This window comes from Aotus nancymaae, unplaced genomic scaffold, assembly GCF_030222135.1.
Source record: "Aotus nancymaae isolate 86718 unplaced genomic scaffold, 86718_ANA_hifiasm-v0.15.2.pri h1tg000108l, whole genome shotgun sequence".
Classification (NCBI taxonomy): domain Eukaryota; kingdom Metazoa; phylum Chordata; class Mammalia; order Primates; family Aotidae; genus Aotus; species Aotus nancymaae.
In genome coordinates, this window is record NW_026988523.1 from 40,455,116 (window position 1) to 40,478,146 (window position 23,031).

The 23,031-nt window shown below is 47.4% G+C and overlaps 2 protein-coding genes across 2 annotated transcripts; both read left to right on the forward strand.

Annotated features, from left to right (window-relative positions):
• The first annotated feature begins 836 nt into the window (after window positions 1-836).
• FCRLA (Fc receptor like A) lies at window positions 837-8,475 on the forward strand. Its single transcript, XM_012449587.3, has 5 exons — window positions 837-980; window positions 4,412-4,564; window positions 4,866-5,132; window positions 5,594-5,878; window positions 6,732-8,475. Exons 1-5 carry the CDS (start codon window positions 902-904, stop codon window positions 7,025-7,027), a joined length of 1,080 nt encoding a protein of 359 aa, XP_012305010.2. The 5' UTR covers window positions 837-901; the 3' UTR covers window positions 7,028-8,475.
• A 7,189-nt stretch (window positions 8,476-15,664) lies between these two features.
• On the forward strand, window positions 15,665-21,057 carry FCRLB (Fc receptor like B). Its single transcript, XM_012449585.2, has 7 exons — window positions 15,665-16,020; window positions 16,347-16,418; window positions 16,697-16,717; window positions 17,059-17,313; window positions 19,234-19,500; window positions 20,128-20,418; window positions 20,642-21,057. The coding sequence occupies exons 1-7, from the start codon at window positions 15,963-15,965 to the stop codon at window positions 21,055-21,057; spliced, it is 1,380 nt and encodes a 459-aa protein (XP_012305008.2). The 5' UTR covers window positions 15,665-15,962.
• Window positions 21,058-23,031: the final 1,974 nt, after the last annotated feature.

A 23,031-nucleotide genomic window follows, 5' to 3' on the forward strand; every position in this document is an offset into this window, starting at 1 on the left:
AAGGCCTCAAACAAATAGCAAGCATTCCAAGGCAGGGACAATGGTTCCCAGAAGGCCACCTGGAGCCGAAGGGAGAGGCTGTAGCCTCTACATTGCTCCTACTCCCAAGTCTCCTCGGGTTTCTAAAGATATCAGATGCCTCTGTCTCTAATTTCCTCAGGATCAGTGGCTTGAGCTTTGGCTATGAGCCTAAGCCCTGGGCTGACTGCTGGATCCTCTGGGAATAGATTTTCTTTTTCCTCTACTCTTTCCCAGTGGACTATCCCTGACTTGTACTCATATTTCCACTGAGACTGAGCAGCCTTAGTCATGCTGCAGAAACAAAGAACTGACACGAGTCTAGAGAAATTTGTGTGCAAATTTGTGTGGGCTTTGGATAGCCAGAGCCTACTAGAGACTAATCTGATATCTGACTTGGTGCCGTGACTAATCTTCCTTCTCTGTCTCCCTATCTTCTAGTCACTAGAACACATACGTGTCGGAATGAGCAGGACATTTGAATTCTCATCGATTTCCCAGTGATTTTCTAACCATGTGCCACCTTCTGTCCCCAGTTGCATCATTAGTGAAAAGAGTGGTGGTTGTACTGACCTTTCCCAGAGTGTACATGAAGGCCAGCTGGCTATCAGACAATGATATGCTTTGAAAGGCCCCTGAGCTCTGTGGGGAAATTCTTGAACAGTTGAGAGTGCTACCATTTTGTCACAGCCCTAAGGATGCAGATGATGCTGGAGGCACATTGGCCAAATCTGATGAAAGCCAATTACAAACTTGAAAATGAAAACAGACCCCAGATGCAAGGAGATGAGACAGTTAGATTTACTTCCTCTTTTCTAATTTGAGAGGTTTCACGTTTAAGAAAATCAGTGTTAGGGTTGCAGGAGACCTAAACACAGTCACCATGAAGCTGGGCTGTGTCCTCATGGCTGGGGCCCTCCACCTTTCCCTTGTTGCGTTCTGGGCAGCCCAGACGCTACTGGGTAAGTACAATACTTGAATATTGGTGTGGGAATGGAGCTATGCTTAACTTTGGGGAAAGGATCTGAAGGAAAGAAACATGGACTAATTCTGGCCCTCCGTAGAAGCAGGTAGAATAATAAGGGTAGGTGTAAGAAAGTTTGGTGTGCAGGATTGAATGACTTTCTGAATATAAAAATCTTCAAGCCTTTTCCATCCTGAAAGTCCCCTCTGACCATGATGTCCTCTCTAGCTTTAATCTCAACTCTTTCATTTCATGTATAAGACAAGTTTTCTTGAAAGAATAGTCTGCACTTGCCATCTTCACTTCCCCACTTCTCATTCACTCCTCAATGCTTGCGGCCTGACTTCCACTGGAATTGGTTTCGTCTAGGGCACAATGACCTCTGCATTGACTGGGTTTTTGCATACTTTTCAGTTCATATACTGCTGGACTTGTCTGCTGCCTGGGGCTCTGTTGATCACTTTTCCTTCTTACATTCTCCATCACCCTGGCTTCCATGACACCCTTTTCTCCTCTTACTACATGGACTTCTCTTGATCCCTTAATAGCTTCTCTTCTCTTCCGCTTAAACACCAGTGTTCTCTACAGTTACAGTGTTGCCTCTGTACCCCTCTTTCTTTACACAATCTCCTTCATGAGCTTATTTGTCTATACAACTTTTGCCACTATAACTAATTCTGCATTTAAGAGTCCCAAATCATATCCTCAACCCTAGCCATGCTTTTGAGCTTCACATTCAAACATCAAGCTTCATACCAGACATATCTACCTGCATATCTCACAGGTGTCCCTGCACCACGTGACCACAGCTCAACTTATCTGTCCTTTTGGCCTCAGCCTCTTCAAATTCATTTTCCACAATTTCTGATCTCAGCTAATGACACCAGCACCTACCCTTACAATGCCAGTAACCTGAGAAACACCCCAGACTCCTCCTTCTTCTTCATTCTCTAAATCTGGTCAACCATTAAGTTTGGTAAGTTTTATCTCCTAAATTGTTTGAAGTGTGTGTAGAAGCAGTCCCTTCCCTGGAACATCACTAATGTCTTAGGACAAGCCCTCATCCTCTACAACTTGGGCTAGTCCAGTATTTTCCTAACTAATCTCCTTGTTCTAACCTTGTGTTCCTGAAATGAATTCTGTACTATGCAGACAGAGTAATTTCTAAAATTCATGTTAACCAGCCCAAATTCCTTATCGTGGTACAAAAAGCCAAGCAGAACCTGACATTGGTTGAACTTTTCCTACCCTCTGAGTCTTGTAATTTATGCTCTAATAAATCCCAATCCGTTCATATTTACATATTCACACACCAGATTCTTGCCTGTCTTCAAGACTTTGCTTATGCCACCATCTCACCTAAAATCAGCTCTTTCCATGACCCTCTATTCCCCTCCTCCTTGCAAATGTATAGGTTTCCCTAAAGACTCAGCTTAAGTGGTATCTTCTCCAGGAAGCTTTTCTTGAACGCCCCTTTCTGCACCAATGGCTGCTTGTGATACACTTTTCTTATTATAATATTTTCCTACTTACGCTGATATTTTCATCTACCTGTGTCTTCTACTAAATTGAGAACTATTTGTGGGTAGGGGCAATGTTTCCTTGTTTTTGTCTTGTGACAAGAACTGCAGACTTGAAATCAGATACTCCGGTTTCAAGCCCCTCTTCTGTTTACCAGCTGTATGTCACCTTAGGAAATCACTTTTTATATCTCTGGTTCAGTTTTCTCACTTGTAGAATGAAAATAATAATATCTACCACCTAAGGTTTGTTGAGTGAGCTCCTGGTAACCCAACAAGATTTTATTTTGTTTTTTGAGGCAGGGTCTCACTCTGCCACCCAGCCTGGAGTGCAGTGGTGCAATCACTGCTCACTGCAACCTTGACCTCTTGGGCTCAAGCAGTTGTCCTATCTCAGCCTCCCAAGTAGCTGGGGCCACAGGCAAGTGCCACTATGTCTGGCCAATTTTTAAAAAATTATTTGTTGAGACGGGGTCTCTCTATGTTCCCCAGGCTGGTCTTGAACTCCTGGGCTCAAGGGATCCTCCCACCTCAGCCTTCCAAAGTGCTGTGATTATAAGGTCGAGCCACTGTGCCTGGACAAGATTTTATTTTTAAAAAGAAAAAATGGCGAGGAGGTAGAGTACAGTTGAGTGACAGTGGGGGAACTGAAAAGAGGTAGCATTACAGTGAAGGGAGCTGACAGAGGATGGAAAGAAAACACCTGGTACTGATGTGATGAGAATTAGGAAGTAGGGAGGGGCCTTGGTAAGGGACATTACAAAATCAAAGAACACTGGGCTATTGGGAGTGGAAGAGAATACAGGCAAGTGGGGCACAAAATGACAGTCGGATGGAGTGAAGAAGTGTGCACATGTGAATGGTCATGAGGCTGGGGGAGGGGAGAATAGCTAGGGAGATAAGGAGCAGTCACAGAGATGGGAGAAATGCCACTTCCCTTGCCTGGGTCTACCACGAAGGGAAGAGATAGGTTGAGGAGACGTGGCGAGAAATGGATAACTCTAAATTTCAATCGGGAGCAAAGAATTGCTCCATAGTTACCAGTATGGACTGGGAGGAGTGGGGTAGGGTAGAAGGAAAAGACAGAGAAAGCGCTGTGCCACTGCTAGGGAAAATTCAAAGTGGCAGAGGACACTGAAGTGGAGATGGCTGAAAAATGAAGACCCACATGAGGGAGGAAGACAGGAGAGACACCGCTGGGTACTGGAAGCTCTTTGATGGTTAACATATTCAAGGAGCCAAGTGAAGTTTGGGAAAATCGGAACATGAAAGGAAGTCCCTGAGGAAGGTCTGAGGACTGAAGCAGAACATATCTGCACAGTGAAGTAAAAAGAACACTGATTTTGGACTCAGGTGTACCTGCCTTTCCTGCTCCATTGCTTAGTCTCTTTTTAAGCATTGAGTATGTTACTTTGGTATTCTAAGCATGTTTCTTTAAGATTATAAAATGAGGATAAAGTCACATACCTGGAAAAGTTCGTGAAGATGAAATAAGATGCTGCACACAAGTGCTAGCAGGGTCTGGTACCCACTGAACATTAGAATCCGATGTCTCCCTTTCCTTTCCTATCCCTCCCTCCTTCGGGTTACCATTGTCTTTGCTCCTGGTTTCCAGTACCGGCAGCTGGATGTCATGCCAGTGAGTTCACCGTTCTTTCATTCTCTCTCCTTCCTCTTCTCCAAATCACAGTGCATTTGCTGAGAGCACCTGGATGCCCGTGAATCAAGGTCAAAGCTATCCCCCTGAGACACTCACAGGGGTCTTTCCGAAAAAAAAAAAAAAAAGCTTTTGGTGTCTTACTAGTCTCATTCTAAAAAGGATGATTCTCCTGGGAGACGGAGGAACCTGTCCTCCTTCTCCAAGTTGCGGCATCATGTTCTGGTTCTCCCTGGGCCATGCCCTGTTCAGCTGCCAGTTTCAAGACGCTGCAGTGTGAGGGGCCTGTCCACACCAAGGAGAGCAGCTGCTACACGGAGGATGACTTGACCGACCCAAGGGAAACTGGCTTCCAGATCGAGGGCTACACTTTCAGTGAACCCTTCCACCTGATTGTGTCCTACGGTGAGGTCCTGGGAAGGCCTGAGCAGTGCCCCAAACCCCTTCTTTCAGCCGCAGAGCCCACCCAGGAAGGTGTCCCCCAGGAAACTGGCCACAGAATGACGTACTTTTTCCCCAGTCTTCCACCCACAGCAACCAGGGCACTCTCAGTCCTAGGCCCTAGGGAAGTTGTCCCATACTCCCAACTAGGGGTGAGAGTTTACCTGGACCCTCAGAGAAAGCTTAGGGGAATCTGTTGTGGGCACCCCGGGGGTAGCTCCCAAGGAGGCCCTGGGTGACACGCAGCTCTTTCTCTGAACCATAGACTGGCTGATCCTCCAAGGTCCAGCCAAGCCAGTATTTGAAGGGGACCCGCTAGTTCTGCGCTGCCAGGCGTGGCAAGACTGGCCACTGACTCAGGTGACCTTCTACCGAGATGGCTCAGCTCTGGGTCCTCCCGGGCCTAACAGGGAATTCTCCATCGCCGTGGTACAAGAGGCAGACAGCGGGCACTACCACTGCAGTGGCATCTTCCAGAGCCCTGGTCCTGGGAGCCCAGAAACAGCATCTGCTGTGGCCATCACAGTCCAAGGTAAGAGCTAGAAGCAGCATCTTCATGGCGGGGGAGGGTAAGGAGAAACAGGGAGCCCAAATTGTCTTCCTTTAGCTGGGAAGTGACAAGATCATCAAAAGTTTATGGAGCAGGTTGCTGGCAAATGCCCAAGTTGGGCTTCAAAAGGGATGAGACCTCAACATTGCCTTTTCAAGTCGTCCAGCCCCACTCAGAGTCCAGCGTGGTTCCTACCACCCACATCTATGCTTCCCAGCGTTCACTGATTGGGTGTCTGTCTACTATCAGATTTGCCCATCTCTGGATATTTCCTAGTCCTATCTACTTGCAGAAAGAACTTGAAAGATTCAAATGGAATCTAAGAGAGCCCATTCCTGCTGGAAATGGGAAAGGAAGTATGACTCCCCGAGGCTCCTCGCTTGCACTTGTCTACCTGTATGCAGGATGGCTGAGCTCTTCTTTCTTGCCTATCTTTTCCCCAGAACTGTTTCCAGCCCCAATTCTCAGAGCTGCACCCTCAGCTGAACCTCAAGCAGGAGGCCCAGTGACCCTGAGCTGCCAGACAGAGTTGCCCCTGCAGAGGTCATCTGCCCGCCTCCTGTTCTCCTTCTACAAGGACGGGAGGACAGTGCGAAGCAGGGGACTGTCCTCGGACTTCCAGATCCCCACAGCTTCGGAAGGTCACTCTGGGTCATACTGGTGTGAGGCAACCACTGAGGACAACCACATTTGGAAACAGAGCCCCCAGCTAGAGCTCAGAGTGCAGGGTGAGTTCTCATGAGTACAGGTGTCTGTTTGGTGTGAGTGAAAAGGGCAGATAGGACGAATGGGCCCGTAAGCTGGGGTTCAGTGTGAACAGGTTAAGGAGGGACACAGAGGAGGCAGGAACAATGAGCCAGAATCCCTGATGATGAGAGACAGCACAAATAGAGAACTTCTGCCTCAGACTGTGGTGCATACCTCGCCAGACCAAGAGCTGAGGCAGCTCCATATCCGCTACCCCACAAGTGTTAGGATCCCCCCATGCTCTCTGGGCATTTACAGGAATTTAATATCTAGAATGAAGATGGACTAGTCTGAAGTCTATGTTCAATTCTGGGAGCCACTGTTAAGAAGGCTGCCCTGGACCTGAAATACTCCCAGAGGAGGTGGCCAGGGTGATAAGGGGGCTTGAAGCCATGTCATATGAAAAATAGTGGAAGAGGCTGGAGATGCTATCCTGAAGAGGAGGTGACTCAAAGGCCAGCAGAGGTGTCCTCAAAAAATTGAAGGCTGGCCTAAGCACAAGGAATTAGACTAATGTCATATATAATAAAGAGGCTGACCTAGAACCAGTTACCACATTCATGCTTCAGGGAATTAGATTCAGCCTTGATAGAGAAAGACCTGGCTAATAGTTCTAGCTGTTCAATGATGAGGCTTCACTGCTGAAGAATTTCAAACAGAGATGGCTAAGCTTGAGATTAAAATTTGGACCAGAAGGGACACTAGCGTCCTCAAGTCCCTACTGTCATTGGGCTCCACAGCCACTTTCAGAGAACAAGAAAGATTGCCAGGGATAGGCGGGAAGGGCCAGAGTCAGACTTCACTCTTATATGTGCCTCCTGCCCGGTAATCCAGGTCCCCTTACCTCTGCTGCACCTCCCACCTCGAATCCAGCTCCTCAGAGATCAGCTGCTCCGGGAGCTGCTCCTGTGGAGCCCCCTGGGCCTCTGCCTCCGCCACCAACTCCATCTTCTGAGGATCCAGGCTTCTCTTCTCCTCCGGGGATGCCAGATCCCCATCTGTATCACCAAATTGGCCTTCTTCTCAAACACATGCAGGATGTGAGAGTTCTCCTCGGTCACCTGGTCATGGAGTTGAGGGAATTATCTGGCCACCAAAAGCCTGGGACCACAAAGGCTGCTGCTGAATAGAAGTAAACTATTCACCCACGATCCTGCTTAACCACCCCAATAAATCCAACTCTTTCTATTTTTTCTCTTCCTGTCCTGCACATATGCGTACGTGCTTTTACAAGTTGTCCCAGTGTCTCGTTAGAATAATGTAGATAGGTGAGTGTAAAGAAATTTGTACAAAGTAAGAATTGGAGTTTAGCTATAATTGTGTATTCCCTCTTAACATAACAGAATTCTGCTCTCTACATCAGGAATTTCTGTTATGCAGACCAGAGTTTTGTGATTTAAAGAGAACTAATGGAGGTGGATTTAATGCGGCAGTCTCAACTGGGGGCAATTTTGCCCCCCAGAGGACATTGGGCAATGTTTGGAGACATTTTGGTCATCATAGTTGGGGGTTTGTAGGGTGGTGGGATGTGTGTGCTACTGGCATCTAGTAAGCAGAAGCCAGGGATGCTGCTAAACTCCTGTAATGCATAGGGCAGCACCCCACAACAAAAGCTAATCTGTCCCAAAATGTCAGTTGTACTGAGTTTGAGAAACCCCAGCCTAATGAAACCCTAAATGCTGGACTCTGGCATGAGACTTTGCCCGTTGTGATTATTATGTCCTTCAGCCTCGTTCAGCTAGTCTCACTGACATACTAGTCTTTGCTGGGCACTATGGGCTGTGCTTTAGTTTCAGTTTGTGCATGTTGAAATCCTAATCCCCGAGGTGATGGCATTAAGAAGTGGCCCTTTGGGAAGTAATTAGAGCAGGAGGGCAGAGGCCTCATGATTAGGATTAGTGCCCTTATTTAAAAAACGCCCCAGAGAGTTAACACACACTTCCACCCTATGAGGACGTGGCAAAAAGGTGACGCATACAAGGACCAAAAAACAGCTCTCACCAAACATGGAATCTGTTGTCATCTTGATCTTGAACTTCCAGCCTCCAGAACTATGAAAAATACATTTTTGTTGTTTATAAGCTATGCAGTTTATGGTATTTTGTTATAGCAGCCCAAATGGACTAAGGCAGTTGGCCTCTGCTACATGGTTGAGTTTATGAGATGTTAAAAATACTCATAAGACAGTGTCTCTGTCTACAGAGCGTTTTCACTGTGGGTTAGAAGGGAGTAGCAGCCCTTCCTATAACAAGGGTATATAAAAATTTCCTACAGAATCCTACTGTGCTCAGAAATAAGTGACTGAGTATAACGTCGCCAGAGTTGCAGATATTTGTTTTTAATTCATTTGTCTCTGAAATATTTTTCTTGAATAACATATAATAACTCTATTTTAGTCTCTTATTAATATTTTTTTCTATGCTTGGACTTCTATTGTACATTCTCAGCCAATGAGAGCTGGCCTGGCAGACTCTATAGTAACCTTAATGAGTTAGCACATCATTTTATAATAACCTCAGCTGACGCCTGTTCTACTATGTTATTCTGAATTACATGGTGTGATTTTCTCCAACGTGGATTTTCTTTGTGCCATTTATTCTGTGCGGTTTTGACCCAAAGTCATTTACAAAAGACATGCACATGATCGTTCTAGACATACTACAAATAAACAAAGACATAGAATCATGCTGATAGCAAAATGAGAGTTTTATGATAGTTGTTCTTAGTAACTTCGAGGGAAAAAAAAAAGATCAGGAAGCATCTGAGAATTGGTAGAAATCTGTAAACATCACTACAGCCTGAGAGGACTAATTTACAATTGTGTGAATGGAAGTTGCAAGAGTGACCAGAACTATGTCATGACTGTGGTGGACTTGAAAAAATGGAAGCTCAGTTGCCAATGTACCATGCTGCATGTGACTCCAAAGATACTGTCATAACCACTCTACTTGGAGTTGATTTCAGCTAATGCTCCTATTTGCATGAATGCATCCTTCAAACTCCTGCTGAACAGGGAATTCATTTATAGATAGTGGAAGCTATCAGAGATCTGGGAAGGAAAAGATGGAAGCAGCTGGCTGAGATAGACGTCATCTCTGTGTATGTGCTCCCCCTATCATCACGCTGCATGTTAATTTTTTATTACTTATTTTTCTTCACCAGAGGGTGGGCTCTTTGAGAATACTCCTGAGCTCTTTGTTCCAGGTTGTGTCATTGACATCTAGTTTACTGAGGCATATGTAAGTTCTCAGTAAATTTTGTTTAGTTGAATCAAGTTGGGCCAGCAAAATAAGGGAAGGCATCTTGAAGAGGATGGGAATGAAGCTGGACTTTAAAGGATGAGTGTTGTATCTGGCATCAGCAAAATCCCCAGACTTTATACAGGGGACCCAGCCTCAGTCAAGGACTTAGTAACTTCAGAGGCCGGGCGTGGTGGCTCACACCTGTAATCCCAGCACTTTGGGAGGCCAAAGCAGGCGGATCACTAGGTCAAGAGATCGAGACCAACCTGGCCAAGATGGTGAAACCTGTCTCTACTAAAAAGATATAAAAATTAGCTAGATGTGGTGGTGTGCACCTGTAATCCCAGCTACTCGGGAGGCTGAGGCAGAATTGCTTGAACTTGGGTGGCGGAGGTTGCAGTGAGCCGAGATCACGCCACTGTACTCCAGCCTGGCTCCTGGTGACAGAGAAAGACTCTGTTTCAAAAAGAAAAAGAAAAAGAAACTTCAGAGAGAGGATCTTCTATCAAAAGGAATGAGGAAGGCAAGAACAAAGCTGAACGGATGAGAGAGACAGAGGGAGAGCAAGCATTTACCTGTCTCTTTCTGTCTAGCCTGGAGAGGTTGGAGAGAGAGTAGGGAAGAGGAATTGTTAAAATGGATCTGGTTTATGGCTTGTGCCATTTAGGATTCTGTAATTGGCAGAAGTCCCAATGCAGCTATGCTCAACACGGTGTCTGAAATAAACGTTAGATAGCAAGCACGTGAAAGGAAAACTGTTCTCCATTCACAATACCTCTGACGTCAAATATGTGGGTTTTCTATACCAAGCTTTTCTCTGCTTCTCAACGGAAACCAAGTAGATGTTCTACAGTTTATCAATTCTGGTTCTAACTAACCAGAGTTAGCACAGACCCTATAGGTTAAGGGGTCAGTCCCATAAGACTGTTCTCACTTCAAAAGCCAGTTGCAAGTCCCAGGCCTTTGGTACTTGAGACCAATCAGCTATAAGTCAGAAATTCTCAGAGCTCCTTGGGTTCAATAATTTGCTAGAATGGCTCACAAAACTTAGGAAAAGAGTTTTCTTAACAGCAAATGGCAATATGCATAAGGCAAGATATGTGGGAAGAGGTGCAGAGCTTGCATGCTCTCTGGGTGTGCCGCCCTCCAGCTTCTCCACGTGTTCACTGACCTGGAAGCTCTTAGAACGCCACCATTTAGGATTTTTAATGAAGGCTTCATTACGCAGATATAATTGATTAAATCACTGGCAATTGGTGATTAACTCAAACTCCAGCCTCTCTCTCCTCTAGGAAGTCAAGGTAGGTTTCCCACACCAGGCAAATCTCTAATTCTCAGCAGAAACCTATTAGATATTCTGTAATTTACCAGTTCTTACTCTAACTACCCAGAGTTAGCACAGACCCCTGAAAGTTCCAACTCTCTATTTGCAGAGTTGAGTCACCTTATTAGCATAAACTCAGGTATGATGGAAGGGGCTAACTATACATAACAAGAGATAATCCTCTCATCCCTATCACTCAGGAAATCCTCTGTGCCAAAGAGCAACCCAAAGGGGCAGAGAAAAAGTATTCATTTCTTATTATGTGATACACATCCATTATCTTGTAAGTTGAATAGTGCATTTGCATACCCAATAGCCCAGAATTCCATGCCTAGGTGGGTGTGTCCAAGAGAAAATTTAGCATATGCACACCAGAAGACAGGTATGATATTTATAGTAACAAAGCTTGTAAAAGCAAAATTTGGTATTGAAATGCCTTTCTTTGTTGAAAAGAAGTCAGTGCAGATGTCCACCAACAGGAAAATGGGTAAATTACCATGTTAATTTGTTTCAAAGCATATTAAACACCAAACTCTATAAATAGGATGTTGTACTACCAGCTATGCATTTGGAAGTGGGGATGATGATGAACAAGACAGGAACTCAGGAAGTAGATCACTCACTGGGGACTGGAGTGTTTGGGTACATTTCATGAAGAAGATAATACCTGGGTGGGGCCTTGAGAAACATGACAGACCTAGAGAACAAGAGAAGAGAGGGAAGCACATTCCAGAGGGGGATGCTGCAAGCAAGGGCATGAAAGGGAAAATCAGCATGGAGATGTCAGGAAATAAGAAGGCGAATCCTTTGACTGAAACAGAGTTCAGTGGAAGGAAATAATAATGGAGAAGTAAATAGACTGCTACAGAGGCACTTTAAATGTCCATAAGAAAATAGATCAAATTCTGTAGGTGAATTTCAATTAGGGGAGGAGCTTGTGAAAAGCGAAGTTTAGGATAAATATTCTGGTACTCTGGTATGAGGTGACTGGGATGACTAGAAGAGGGGTTGAGGGAGGTGGATTCTCGGTATGGGACCCAGTTTGAAGCCTGTTGTTCTCATCCAGCCTTCGGAGACAAGGGCCTTGGCTAGGGATAGAAGGAATAGAGAGTAATGATCTGAGCAGCGTTAACAGGTCTGGGTGATCAGATATAGAGTAGCATTGACTCCTCCCAAACACAAAGGTCTCTTTGCCCAGTCTAGCAGCCTAACCTAGAAAAACCTGGTTCAGTTACAACTTAGAAGAGACTAGGGAAGGGATAAAATGACCTGCTTAGAATCACAGGAGGAAGTTTAAAGAGGGTGTGTTGAGACAGGCCTCATTGTCATCCAGCAACTCCACAATATTACCCTTTCCCCAAAGTCTTCCAGCAGTCTAAATTCTTTCCCATTTTTAGGTTCCAATCCCGCTCTAAGAAGCCTGAAGAAACTTCGCCCCCACCCCCATAAAACCTGTTACCACCCTTTTTTAACGCTTTCTCTCTATATAAAGGACAGGTATGTCAGGTCTCCATATGCAAGCCTGGACCTGGAAGTCTGAAGTCCTGCTTCTTCAGCTAATTGTTTCACACTCCCCCGATCCCTGACCCCCCTACCCTCCACCCGCTCCCCCCCACCGCCCCCGTGTTCGCCATTGTTCCTAATGGCCCATAGGAGCTTCCTTGACAAGCCCCTCACCCCTTACCCCACCCACCATTGTAACTAACTTATGGTAATGTACACTCCCTACCCCCACCACTGTAACTGATCTTACTCGAACTTTCCACTGCCCACCCCAAACCTATAAAACCAACTCCTATCCCACTGCCCTTTGCCAGCGCCCTTTTCGGCCTTAGCCCACCTGCACTCAGGTGAATAAACAGCCATGTTGCTCACACACACACACACATACACACACACACAAAAGAAAAGTTTACATTAAAGAAGAGTAATTAAAAAATATATTATTATCAGCCCGGTCCTGAGTTACAGAAAACAAGTAAAATAAAAAAGATTTTAAAAAATATTCTTATTAAGGAAAAGAAAAATTTGTTTGGAAAAATTACAAAATAAAAAAATACTGAATATTGATGACAAGAGGGAACAGGAGCCCTGTGAATTGCTGGTGGATATATTAACTCTTGCAGCCACTTTTGAGAGTAATCCACTGGATTCAATCTCTTCCTTTGTTTATGCCACAAATACTTACACAGCACGTGCTATGTGCTGTCACTGTTGTAGGCGATACATCAGCGAATAAGAAAAAATTCCTGTCTCAATGGAGCTTACATTCTAAAGGGGAAACCCTACCATGAACAAATAAATACAATGCCAGGTAGTGACAAGTGCAATGAAGAGAAAGAAAGCAAAATATGGAGCCGGCGATTGACAGTGAAGAGGTACTATTTTAGCCACTGTCTCTCTGAGGAGGTAATATTTGAGTGGAGTGAGGAAGTGAAACTTACAAAGATCTGGGAGGAGAGTAAGAATCCTTCAGGCAGAAAGAACAGTAAGTGAGGCCCTGAAGCAAGACTAAGCATGGAATGTTCCAGCAACTGTTCTAAACACAATGTGGCTAGATGAGAGTGAGTGAGGGGGAGAGTCATAGGAAATGAGGCCAAGGGTCAGAGAAAGGCCTGATTGTAGAGCCCTGCAGACCACGGGAGGGTGTTTGAAACTTATTCTGAGGGCACCTTTGGGGAATTTTGAAGGAAAGTAACACAATATGGTTAACATTTGAAAAGTATCTCTCTAGCGACTAGGTGAATAAATAACTGTATGAAAAGATCAGTGTAGCAGGTAGAGTCATCAGGACTTGCCAGTGAATTAGATTTGGGTTTTGGAGTGAGCTTGCATGTAACTCATGAACATAACTCTGCAGTCTCGCTCTCAGGGTGCATCCCATGAGGCGCTTCAGAGCTCTGTAGGGAAGCATGTGTCCTCACCAGCACTAATTTACATGAAACCTCCTATGTGCCAAGTCCTGTTCTAAGCCCTTTACATATGTTAATTCATCGAGCCCTCACAATATGTACCAACAAGTCCATTGTGGAATTGTCTGTGGTAGCTGAGGGTGGGCAGCAACTAGGATGTTAAAGGAATGGACAAGTGCAGTGTAGCAGAAGCAGAGAATATTAGGGCTGTCATGGCCAGGTGTGGTGGCTTGGGAGGCTGAGGCGAGTGTATCACCTGAGGTCAGGAGTTCGAGACCAGCCTGGCCAACCTGGTGAAACCCCATCTCTACTAAAAATACAAAATTAGCCAGGCATGGTGATGCATGCCTGTAATCCCAGCTGCTCAGGAGGCTGAGGCAGAAGAATCACTTGAAACCAGGAGGTGGAGGTTGCAGTGAGCTGAGATCACGCCATTGCGCACCAGACTGGGTGACAAGAGCGAAACTCCATCTCAAAAAAAAAAAAAAAAAAAAATAGGGCAGTCAAAAGCAATAAACAAGATTCGAGTAGAGCAATCTGAACAAATTTTAAACATCTGGGATTAATTTTTCAAAGTGAATAATATCTAGAACACAATGCCACTTATGTAAATTAGCAATACTAAATATTTCTCAAAGATAAAAATTGCGTATATATGGGAACATACAGTAAACATTGTACGGCGGGTGCTTATGTGGAGGGTAGGAGAACAGAAGTGTGGATGAAGGTCCACAGAGTAAGACAGCAAGAGGGAGAACTTGCAAAGACCAGTAAGAACAGCAGCCATGAGCAGCATCTTGAATCCCAGACAATCAGAGAGAGATGAGAGAACAGATTTTGGAGACAGACTTCTATTCAAATCCCAGTTTCATCAGCTCGGTTTCCTCTTATGCAAAACGGGGATATTAATAGTTCTTCTTCAAAGGGCCTTACAAGAATTAAGTAATATCTATGAAGCACTTGGCTGGTGACTGCTGCACCCCGAGGCACTAAGGTGAGCTGTCATCAGGAACAGCAGCATTAGCTCATGACCATCATTAGCACTGAGAACATTTTATCACCAGCACGTTATCAAATGGTAACATGAATTGTCCAGATGTTACCTTGTGATAGGCCTCAAAGAATTCCTCAAGTTACATATGATAATTTTGAAATTTTTCTGCATTGTAAAGGAGTGAAGAATTGGAAATTCTGGGGAAAAGACCTAGTTAGAGTAAAAAGACTGACTTTGAGAAAAACTCAGAAGAGAGCCTAGAATAAAGAAATGTTTGGTGGGAAATTTTTCAAGTCAAATTCTGAGCACAGTATAATATGAACACGACAGACAGTTCCAGAGATTTCTAGGGAAGACTATACGGCTCACAAATTTTTGGTGTACTAAGGTTTCTTCTGAATCCAGTGAAGGGTCTGAGATCTGTGCTCTAGAGGATGAGAAGCCAAAATAGAGCTAGCTTGTGTTGCCTAAGAAGACAGCTGACAGCTGCATATTGCATTCTTACTGTAGAGGTGGTGGCTTGGGGCAGAAGTCAGACCTCTGTGGCAGGCTATGGATCATGTGGGAAGCCACACTCTGGTCCCCAAGCTGAGGCATTAGCAGGGTGGAGGGGAAGCACAGGAGCACTGGCCAGCCCAGGCACTCCTGAAGCAGGCAGGTGATCATCCCCATTCCCAGTAACTGGTTCTTCTCTGCCTCCCCTACCCTAGGACATGTTATCAAATATGTCCCTGCTTTGTTTGAGATCTACATGACTCTGTCTCTCTTTTATCAAAACCTGCACTCAAAACAGTATCTGAAGTGACCAGCATAATTTAAATAACCAGTCACATTTTTCTAAGAGGCATTTGCACTCTTAAAAGGGGCTAGTCCATTAAGCAAAATATGAGGAGATTCTCGGAGTGGAACTTCAGGCATCAGCCAGAGGGGAAGATACTATCTTACTGGGAGTTGACAGTGTCTGATAATCAATCTCCTTCCCTCAGATTTCCAAGGGATCAAGGTACCCCAGTTCTAAACAACCACAGGCAAGGACAGGTTAGAGTCCAGGGAGACATACTATCAGGTTGGAAAATTCATTAAGTATTTACATGAAAATTCAGGTTCGTCATTGCTCAGGTATGGTCACATGGTTCAGAAAGCACAAGAAGAAGAGGTCAGATCTGAGAGGCTTCTGAGGAGCTGATACAGTGACTTCTCTGCCGCAGGTCAGGAGCCCTGGAACTGGGGCATGGTTGGGGCGGGGTTGCAGGGAAGGGTGGGAGGAGGGAAGAAAGAACAAGTGAGGGAAAGTGCCCAGGATGAGATCATGGGGTGGGTAGGAAAGAAGAGGTTTTTTTAACTTCTTAAGAACTTAAGAATTTATGAGAACTTAAGATTTCAGGAAGGGAGGAAGAAGACACACATTGCATTTCTATCCTTGACTGGGGAACTAGATGACAGGGACATGAAGGGTGGTTGGTGAGTCATGCCTTTCGGTCTACTCATTGTGGGAGGATGTGAGCTCCAGGGGCGAGCAACCCAACATTGACCTCTCTAGGTCTCACGCCAATATCTGTCACCAGGAGTGAGCAGGAAAAGGACCTTAAGGACATGAGGCTGTGTCTTCCTCAGCTGAGCCTTGCAGGGCTGGCTGGAAGGTGGAGAAGGGGTGCGATGGGAGTGGGATGTCAATGGAAGCCTGAAGATGGCAGGGTCATCTGCTGGAGCCTGGGGTTCTAGGGAACCCTCTTGTGCTATGGAGGGCACAAGTTCTGCGGGCCTTCCTTACAGTAGTCAGGGCTGGTCTGAACTGTGAGGTGGCTGTAGAGGCGGTAGATGAGACATTTGGGATACCTGATATTCAGCCTGTTTCCCATTCATTCCAATCTGCCATCTTCAGGAACTAGGAGTGGGTGGGAGAAGCAGCAGTGTCTCCTGGTACTCAGTGGCATCCTCTGGCCACCTTGTTTCTCTCTGTCCCCCATCCCCTGCCAGTGCATCTTCATCCTTCTGCCACTGCTGCAGTCAGATCCGTCATGTGGGCACTGACAGCTTTTCTGCTCCTGGGTGAGTCTGCAGTGAGGCAGCAGAACAACTCTGGGTGGTGGAGGAAAGGGTGGAACAAGCTATGGGGAGAGGAGGGTGGGTATCCAATCCTCAGTTTCCAAGGGGCTCATTATCTATTTTTGGAGGGGTGAAGAAGAAGGGGCTTTCTCAGAGCTTGGGAAACCAGGGTCAGGAGAAGAAAAATAGGTTTTGGGACCATTCAGCCTTTCTTGTTGTCAAGAGTCTCTCATCACCAGCATTCTCCTTCTCCTTCCTCTTCCCTCGTTCTTATTTTGCAGTTCCAAGCAGTGGGCAAGCTGGTGAGTCTTACACATTCCTCATCCCAACTTTCTACAAATTCCACTCCAACCCCCTAGGTGACCTGCTCAGGTAGACTCCTCACTCCCTGCTGCTCTGGGATAGTGTCTCTTCCCACTTTCCTCAACTCCTGGGACTAAATTTGCTTGAAGGTATTTAGAAATGGGTGCTGACTGGTGAACTGGTAGTCTGTAACCCAATGAAAGTGATCTCCTCTCCTGCAGGGATGGGTTAGCACACGGGCTGGGGCCTCCTAAGATTTCCCAAACTCAAGACTGTTTCTTTGGGCACCTCACCTTGATTCTCTGCATGCTGCCTCCTCTCACCCCACCTCCCACCCCAGCTACTCTGGAGAAGCCCATATTGTCTCTACACCCACCTTGGACCACGATCTTCAAGGGCGAGCGGGTAACTTTGAAGTGTGATGGATACCACCCACTGCTCCTGGAACTCCGGCCCATCAGCACTCTCTGGTACTTGGGCCACCTACTTCTGCCCTCTCACAAGAAGAGTATTGAGGTGCAGACACCAGGGGTGTATCGATGCCAGACACGGGGAGCACCAGTCAGTGATCCCATCCACCTCTCTGTATCCAATGGTGAGTGGTCTGAGCATGAGGGGATGGGGAGCATGTGTCTCCTCTGGCAGTACTGGGCCAATCCCAAGGTCCAGGAAACAAGGGCCACGCTGGGGCCAATCTTAAGTCTCTGGAGCAGGTAGGGACCTGCATCACACTCTGCAAGAGAGGCAGCAAGCACACCTGGCCCCAAAGGTCCCTTTACCCTCCTGCCATAGTGTGAGGCATGGTGTGAACATTTCTGTTTGTTTCTGAGACTGGCTCAGAAGAGCAAAGGCTCTGAGGACCTGGAGTGCTGGACAGAGAACTTTAGGGGTAGGGGAGTGGGCAGGAAAGGAAACTCACCAAGCAGGACAGGTGAGTCTCCTTGGCAGAGCACGGATGGAGGATCTACTCTCAATTGAACAGTGTGATGCTTCTCTGTGCCTCAGTGTCCATCTGTAAAAAAGGGACAATAATGGTATGTCCCTTATTTAGCTGCTCTGAGGATTAAAAGTGAATTATGTTTTGTTAAAGAAAAAAAGCAGCAATTGAACTGAGCACTTACTCAAAATTTGATTACAGACATGTATATATGCGTACACAGCAGTCAACTGAGAAACTGATTCTCGAGGTGCTTGAAGGGTTTTAAAACAGGATAAGAAAAATAACAATAATTTGCTCATTAAGGTACAGGATTGCCAGGCACAGTGGCTCACACTTGTAATCCCAGCACTTTGGGAGGCCAAGGCAGGCAGATCACCTGAGGTCAGGAGTTTGAGACCAGCCTGGCCAACATGGTGAAACTCCATCCATCTCTACAGAGATACGAAAAAAAAATTAGCTGGGCATGATGGTGGGTGTCTACTCGGGAGGCTGAGGAATGAGAATCGCTTGAACCCAGGAGGTGGAGGTTGCAGTGAGCCAAGATCATGCCATTGCACTCCAGCCCGGGTGACGGTGCAAAACTCCATCTAAAAAAAAAGGAAAAAGAAAAAAGGTACAGGATTGGCTACTTCATAGGGAATATTACATCATCTTATCTCAGCCTGCTGGGCCACAGTTGTATTCAGAATTTAAAGGACATCACTCAGTGTTCAGATTAGCACTTACACACACTGCATATTGATACTCTGTGGTTTCTTGTTTGGAACTGTTAGTGATAGTAATAATTATACTGAGTGCAACAGGAGTAATTACTGCTTACAGATTGAGAGTGTATGTGGACTGGGGCTATTACTTGCAGGACCCTTTCTCAATGTACAACACCCAAAACGGCCTCTGCTCTGTGCTAGGGCTATGTAAGTGTGCTTTGATGATCACCGGGTAATTGTGGGGTGCTGTGGGAGACACCTTAGGCTGTCCTGGGGTGTCAGGGAGGTTTTCTGGGGGAGATAAGGTCTAAGCCTAGACATGCAGGACAAGCAGGCCTCAACTTACACAGGTGGAAGAGGGTCTTCCTGGCTGAGGAAATCGCAGGTACGCAGGCCTTGCCCTTGGAGCAGGGCCAGTTCTCTCAACAGTTCAGTATGGCTGGAACTTAGCCTCTGAGGAGTGGGAGGTGGAGAGAGGAAATGGGGTAGGGGGGAATATCGCCATCGTGCTAGAGAGGTAAGCAGGACCCGGTCAGGAAGACCCTGATACCATCCTAAGGGAGTTATAGTTGATTCTCGTGGTCAAAACTCTGAGGCTGGAGCCAAGTCTCTGGCATCTTTGCCTCCCTGGCTAAATGAAAGACCAGCCATCCCCCTTCCTCCCCACTCACCTAGGAATATATCTTGCACTATGAGGCTCCTGCGTGCCAACCACCAGGGAAGGCCTGTCTGCTCAGGAAAGCAGTGGGAGATGGCGAGGAGGGAAAGGAGAGGAGCTATGGGGAGAAAGCAGGAAGGCTGTGAGAGTGGGAGATCTCCAGGGCTGGACTTTCTGTGGACTCAAGCGTGTCTGTGGTGTCTGTCGCAGACTGGCTGATCCTGCAAGTGCCCTATGCTCCAGTGTTCGAGGGCGAGCCGCTGGTCCTGCGCTGCCGCGGCTGGTACGACAAGGTGGTCTACAAGCTACACTACTACCACGACGGCCAGGCCGTGCGCTACTTCCACTCCAGCGCCAACTACACGGTGTTGCAGGCGCGAGCCAGCGACAGCGGGCGCTACCAGTGCTCGGGCACCATGCGCATCCCGGTAGAGAGCGCGCCCATGTTCTCCGCTAAGGTGGCTGTGACCGTGCAAGGTGGGAGAGACCAGGGGCCCCGCGAGGGAGGCAAACGAGCACTGGGAAATTTGGGGACAGGAGCCCGGCGGGAAAAGAAGGGGCGGAAGTTCAAATAGCTGCCACTTGGCGGGTTTCTCTTAGACCACGGACGCTGCCTCCTCTCCTCGGCGGTGAAGGAGCTCTTGATTCGCAGCCTGCCTGGAGGCTGGTCCCTTTCCCCGACGCACACCCTGGCTTCTCACTCTGGCTGCGGACTCCCATACAGAGGGCAGCTTTGGCCACAGCCACAGCCAGGACAGGGGCAAACAGGGGCAGGGGCACTGTGGGGCTGGGACCAAAGAGCGGCTCCCTAGCGTCCTGCAAGGCAGCGTCTCCTCTTCCAGGCTGCAGAACCCAAGCTGAGTGTCAGTGGGATGTGACAAGAAGCGTCTGGCCCTGTTCCTCCTCCTGTCAAGCTCTCCCCGTCCCTCGTGGACCTTGTGCCCCTACCCCATATTTCAGAAGGCTCTCCTTCCCCTCCACGTGGACGCACGGCCTCCTCCCCTTTCGTCTGGGTCTGCGCGTCCGCCCTGGCGGGAAGCAGGCAGGAGCGGGGTCGCGGAGCCGTGGACTAGCAGGCGCCTTTGCTCCCCGCTCTCTCCGCAGAGCTGTTCCGGGCGCCGGTGCTGAGGGTGACGGGTCCGCGGGAGGCCCGCGGCGCGGCGCTGGGCGGGGTGGTGCTGCGCTGCGACACGCGCCTGCACCCGCAGAAGCGCGACACGCCGCTGCAGTTCGCGTTCTATAAGTACAGTCGCGCCGTGCGCCGCTTCGACTGGGGCGCCGAGTACACTGTCCCGGAGCCCGAGGTCGACGAGCTCGAATCTTACTGGTGCGAGGTGGCTACGGCCACGCGCAGTGTCCGGAAACGCAGTCCGTGGCTGCAGCTCCCGGGGCCGGGTGAGGGCCTGCATCCACGAATCTCGCCCGCGCCCCCGTCCCCGTCCCCGTCCCGCTCCGCGTCCCCGTCCCGCCCCCGCCTTTCCCATCTCTCCCTCGCCTCGTTCCTCCTCAACCCTCTTCTGGCCTTCCCCATGCCCCGCACCGCTCCACCCCTCGGCCCCAGCTCAGCGCTGAGAAGAACCGTGCCGGCGGCGCGTGACTGGGCGTGATGCATTCACAGGTTCTCCCCCGGACCCGGCCTCCACCACAGCCCCAGCTCCACGGGCCGCAGCCTTGGCTCCTGGTAACAAGCCGCTTTCCTTCAGAAAGCCCCCTGTGTCCAGATCGGTCCCGACCGTCACCTCCGTCCCGAACACCACCTCCACCGGGCTGCAGTTCCCCGCGGGCGGCGCCCCGACTGCGGGGCCACCCGCCTGCGCTCCGCCGACGCCCTTGGAACAGTCGGCTGGAGCCCCGAAACCCGACGTGGACCTTCTGCTCCGAGAAATGCAGCTGCTCAAAGGCCTTCTGAGCCGGGTGGTCCTGGAATTAAAGGAGCCACAGGCCCTCCCGGAGCTCGGGGGAACGCCCGAGACCCCCACCTCCCACTTTGCCGTGAGCCCGGGAACCCCAGAGACCACTTTTGTAGAGAGTTGAGGGGGCGGCTACCGTCCCGTCTGCAGGCGCATTCCTCCCTGGTCTCTCCTGCTTCCCCCCACGCGGAGTCCTTTGAAAGACATCTGTTTGCATCCTTGCGTTTTGCTGTGGTTTTTAAAGGAGCGCCCACGAAGTGTGTGTGTGTGTGTGTGGTGGTCGACGATTTCAACCTCACACAGCAGTTTGTAACCACAAGCATTCTCTTTGAATTCTCATAGAATTCAGCAAGGAAGTAGAAACCTGTTATTTACTACATTGTGGTTTGCCTCTGGAAGTGAGTTTAGTCGTCCATAGCCCTTCAGATAAGCCTATCCAGTACATATTTCGGCACAGGCAGTTTTTTGGTACTTAAGTACATTGAGGTAACTGAGAACTTGAGAATATTTTAGGGTCAAAGTGTAATTATTCGTGATGAATTTACTCTCTGGTAATATTAAAAAGACGTCCAGTCCTATTACTGATGAGTTCACATCTTCAAATAAATCCTGGGTTCTATTTAGTTTTAGAGAGGGAAAGGTGTTTGTGTGGGTCTCCCATTCCCTGGTTAAAGGGGTCAGAGTTCTGTTTGACTCACCCCGGTGCACCTCCTGCCCCAGGGTAGCTAGACAGACGGATGGGCTGCGGTAGCAGCAGCCAGACTAGGCTAACCTTAGCCATATTAAACAAATGTACCATTTGATTGAGAACTCTTTTTGAGGAAACTTTAAGACAAATCCTCAAAATTGAATTCTAATTCTTAGCAAAATTTTTTTCTTTTTCTTTTTTTTTTTTTTGAGATGGAGTCTCACTCTGTCACCCAGACTGGAGTGGAGCGCAGTGGTGATCTCGGCTCACTTCAACCTCTGCCTCTCAGGTTCAAGCAATTCTCCTGCCTCAGCCTCCCAAGTAGCTGGGACTACAGGTGCTTGCCACCACGCCTGGCTAATTTTTTGTATTTTTAGTAGAAACAGCTTTCACCGTTTTAGCCAGGATGTTCTCAATCTCCAGACTTCGTGATCTGCTCTCCTTGGCCTCCCAAAGTGCTGGGATTAAAGGCATAAGCCACTGTGTCAGGCCCCTGTTAGCAGCTTTTTTCCTAAGAAACACATGAACACACCAAGATACACACATGAACACACCAAGATGATACACACATGAACACACCAAGATACATGCACAGCTCAGTATCCATTCCTGCATGGTGACTTTATTGTCACTTAGTTAAAAGAAGAAAAGCGAGAAGCCATTTCCATTGCAATTTCAGGGTTATGTTCCTGGAAAGTCCCATTTTGATGGTTTTCTCCACTGGAGCCATCAATCCCCTGCAGGGCTAGTGTGACTTGTCCTCAGGAGGTCTCATTCTCATCAGGTCCATACCCTTCTTCAGTTAAGTTTCACTATTAAGGCTTAGAGCTGTAACAGCTGTACCCTCTCATCCTTTACTTCTACTTGATAGAAGTAAACAACCCTATTTATTTCTTAGTTATTAACCAGAATAACATCAACAGCCTTCATCCTATTCTTCCTAATATTATTCTTCACCATAATATTACTACAAAGTCACTGAAATTATACAGAGAGGCAAGTAGGCAGGCAGGTGCACACATAAATTACAGTGCAATGTGATAGGTGCTCTACGAAACATTTTAGGAATTTGGAGAAGAAAGTTGAATCTTTAAGGAAGAGCAAGAATTACCACATGGAGAAGTGGGAAAGATTGAGAGGTATGGCAAGTAGGCTGAGGATGCAAAGACACAGAGAAGTGAAAGACTGTAGTATGTTTATGAAGCGACAAATAATTGGAAATGGTTGGAGGATTACGTATATTTATGTATATGTGTGTAGGTATATTTTAGGGAGGAGGTGGCAGAAATGAATATGGGGATGTAGGAAGGAATCAGAACATGAAAGTCTTGTTAAGAAGTGCTTTATTAAATGAAAGTTGCTAGGAAAATTAAAAAAAAAAAAAAAAAAAAGAAATGCTTTAACCTGTTG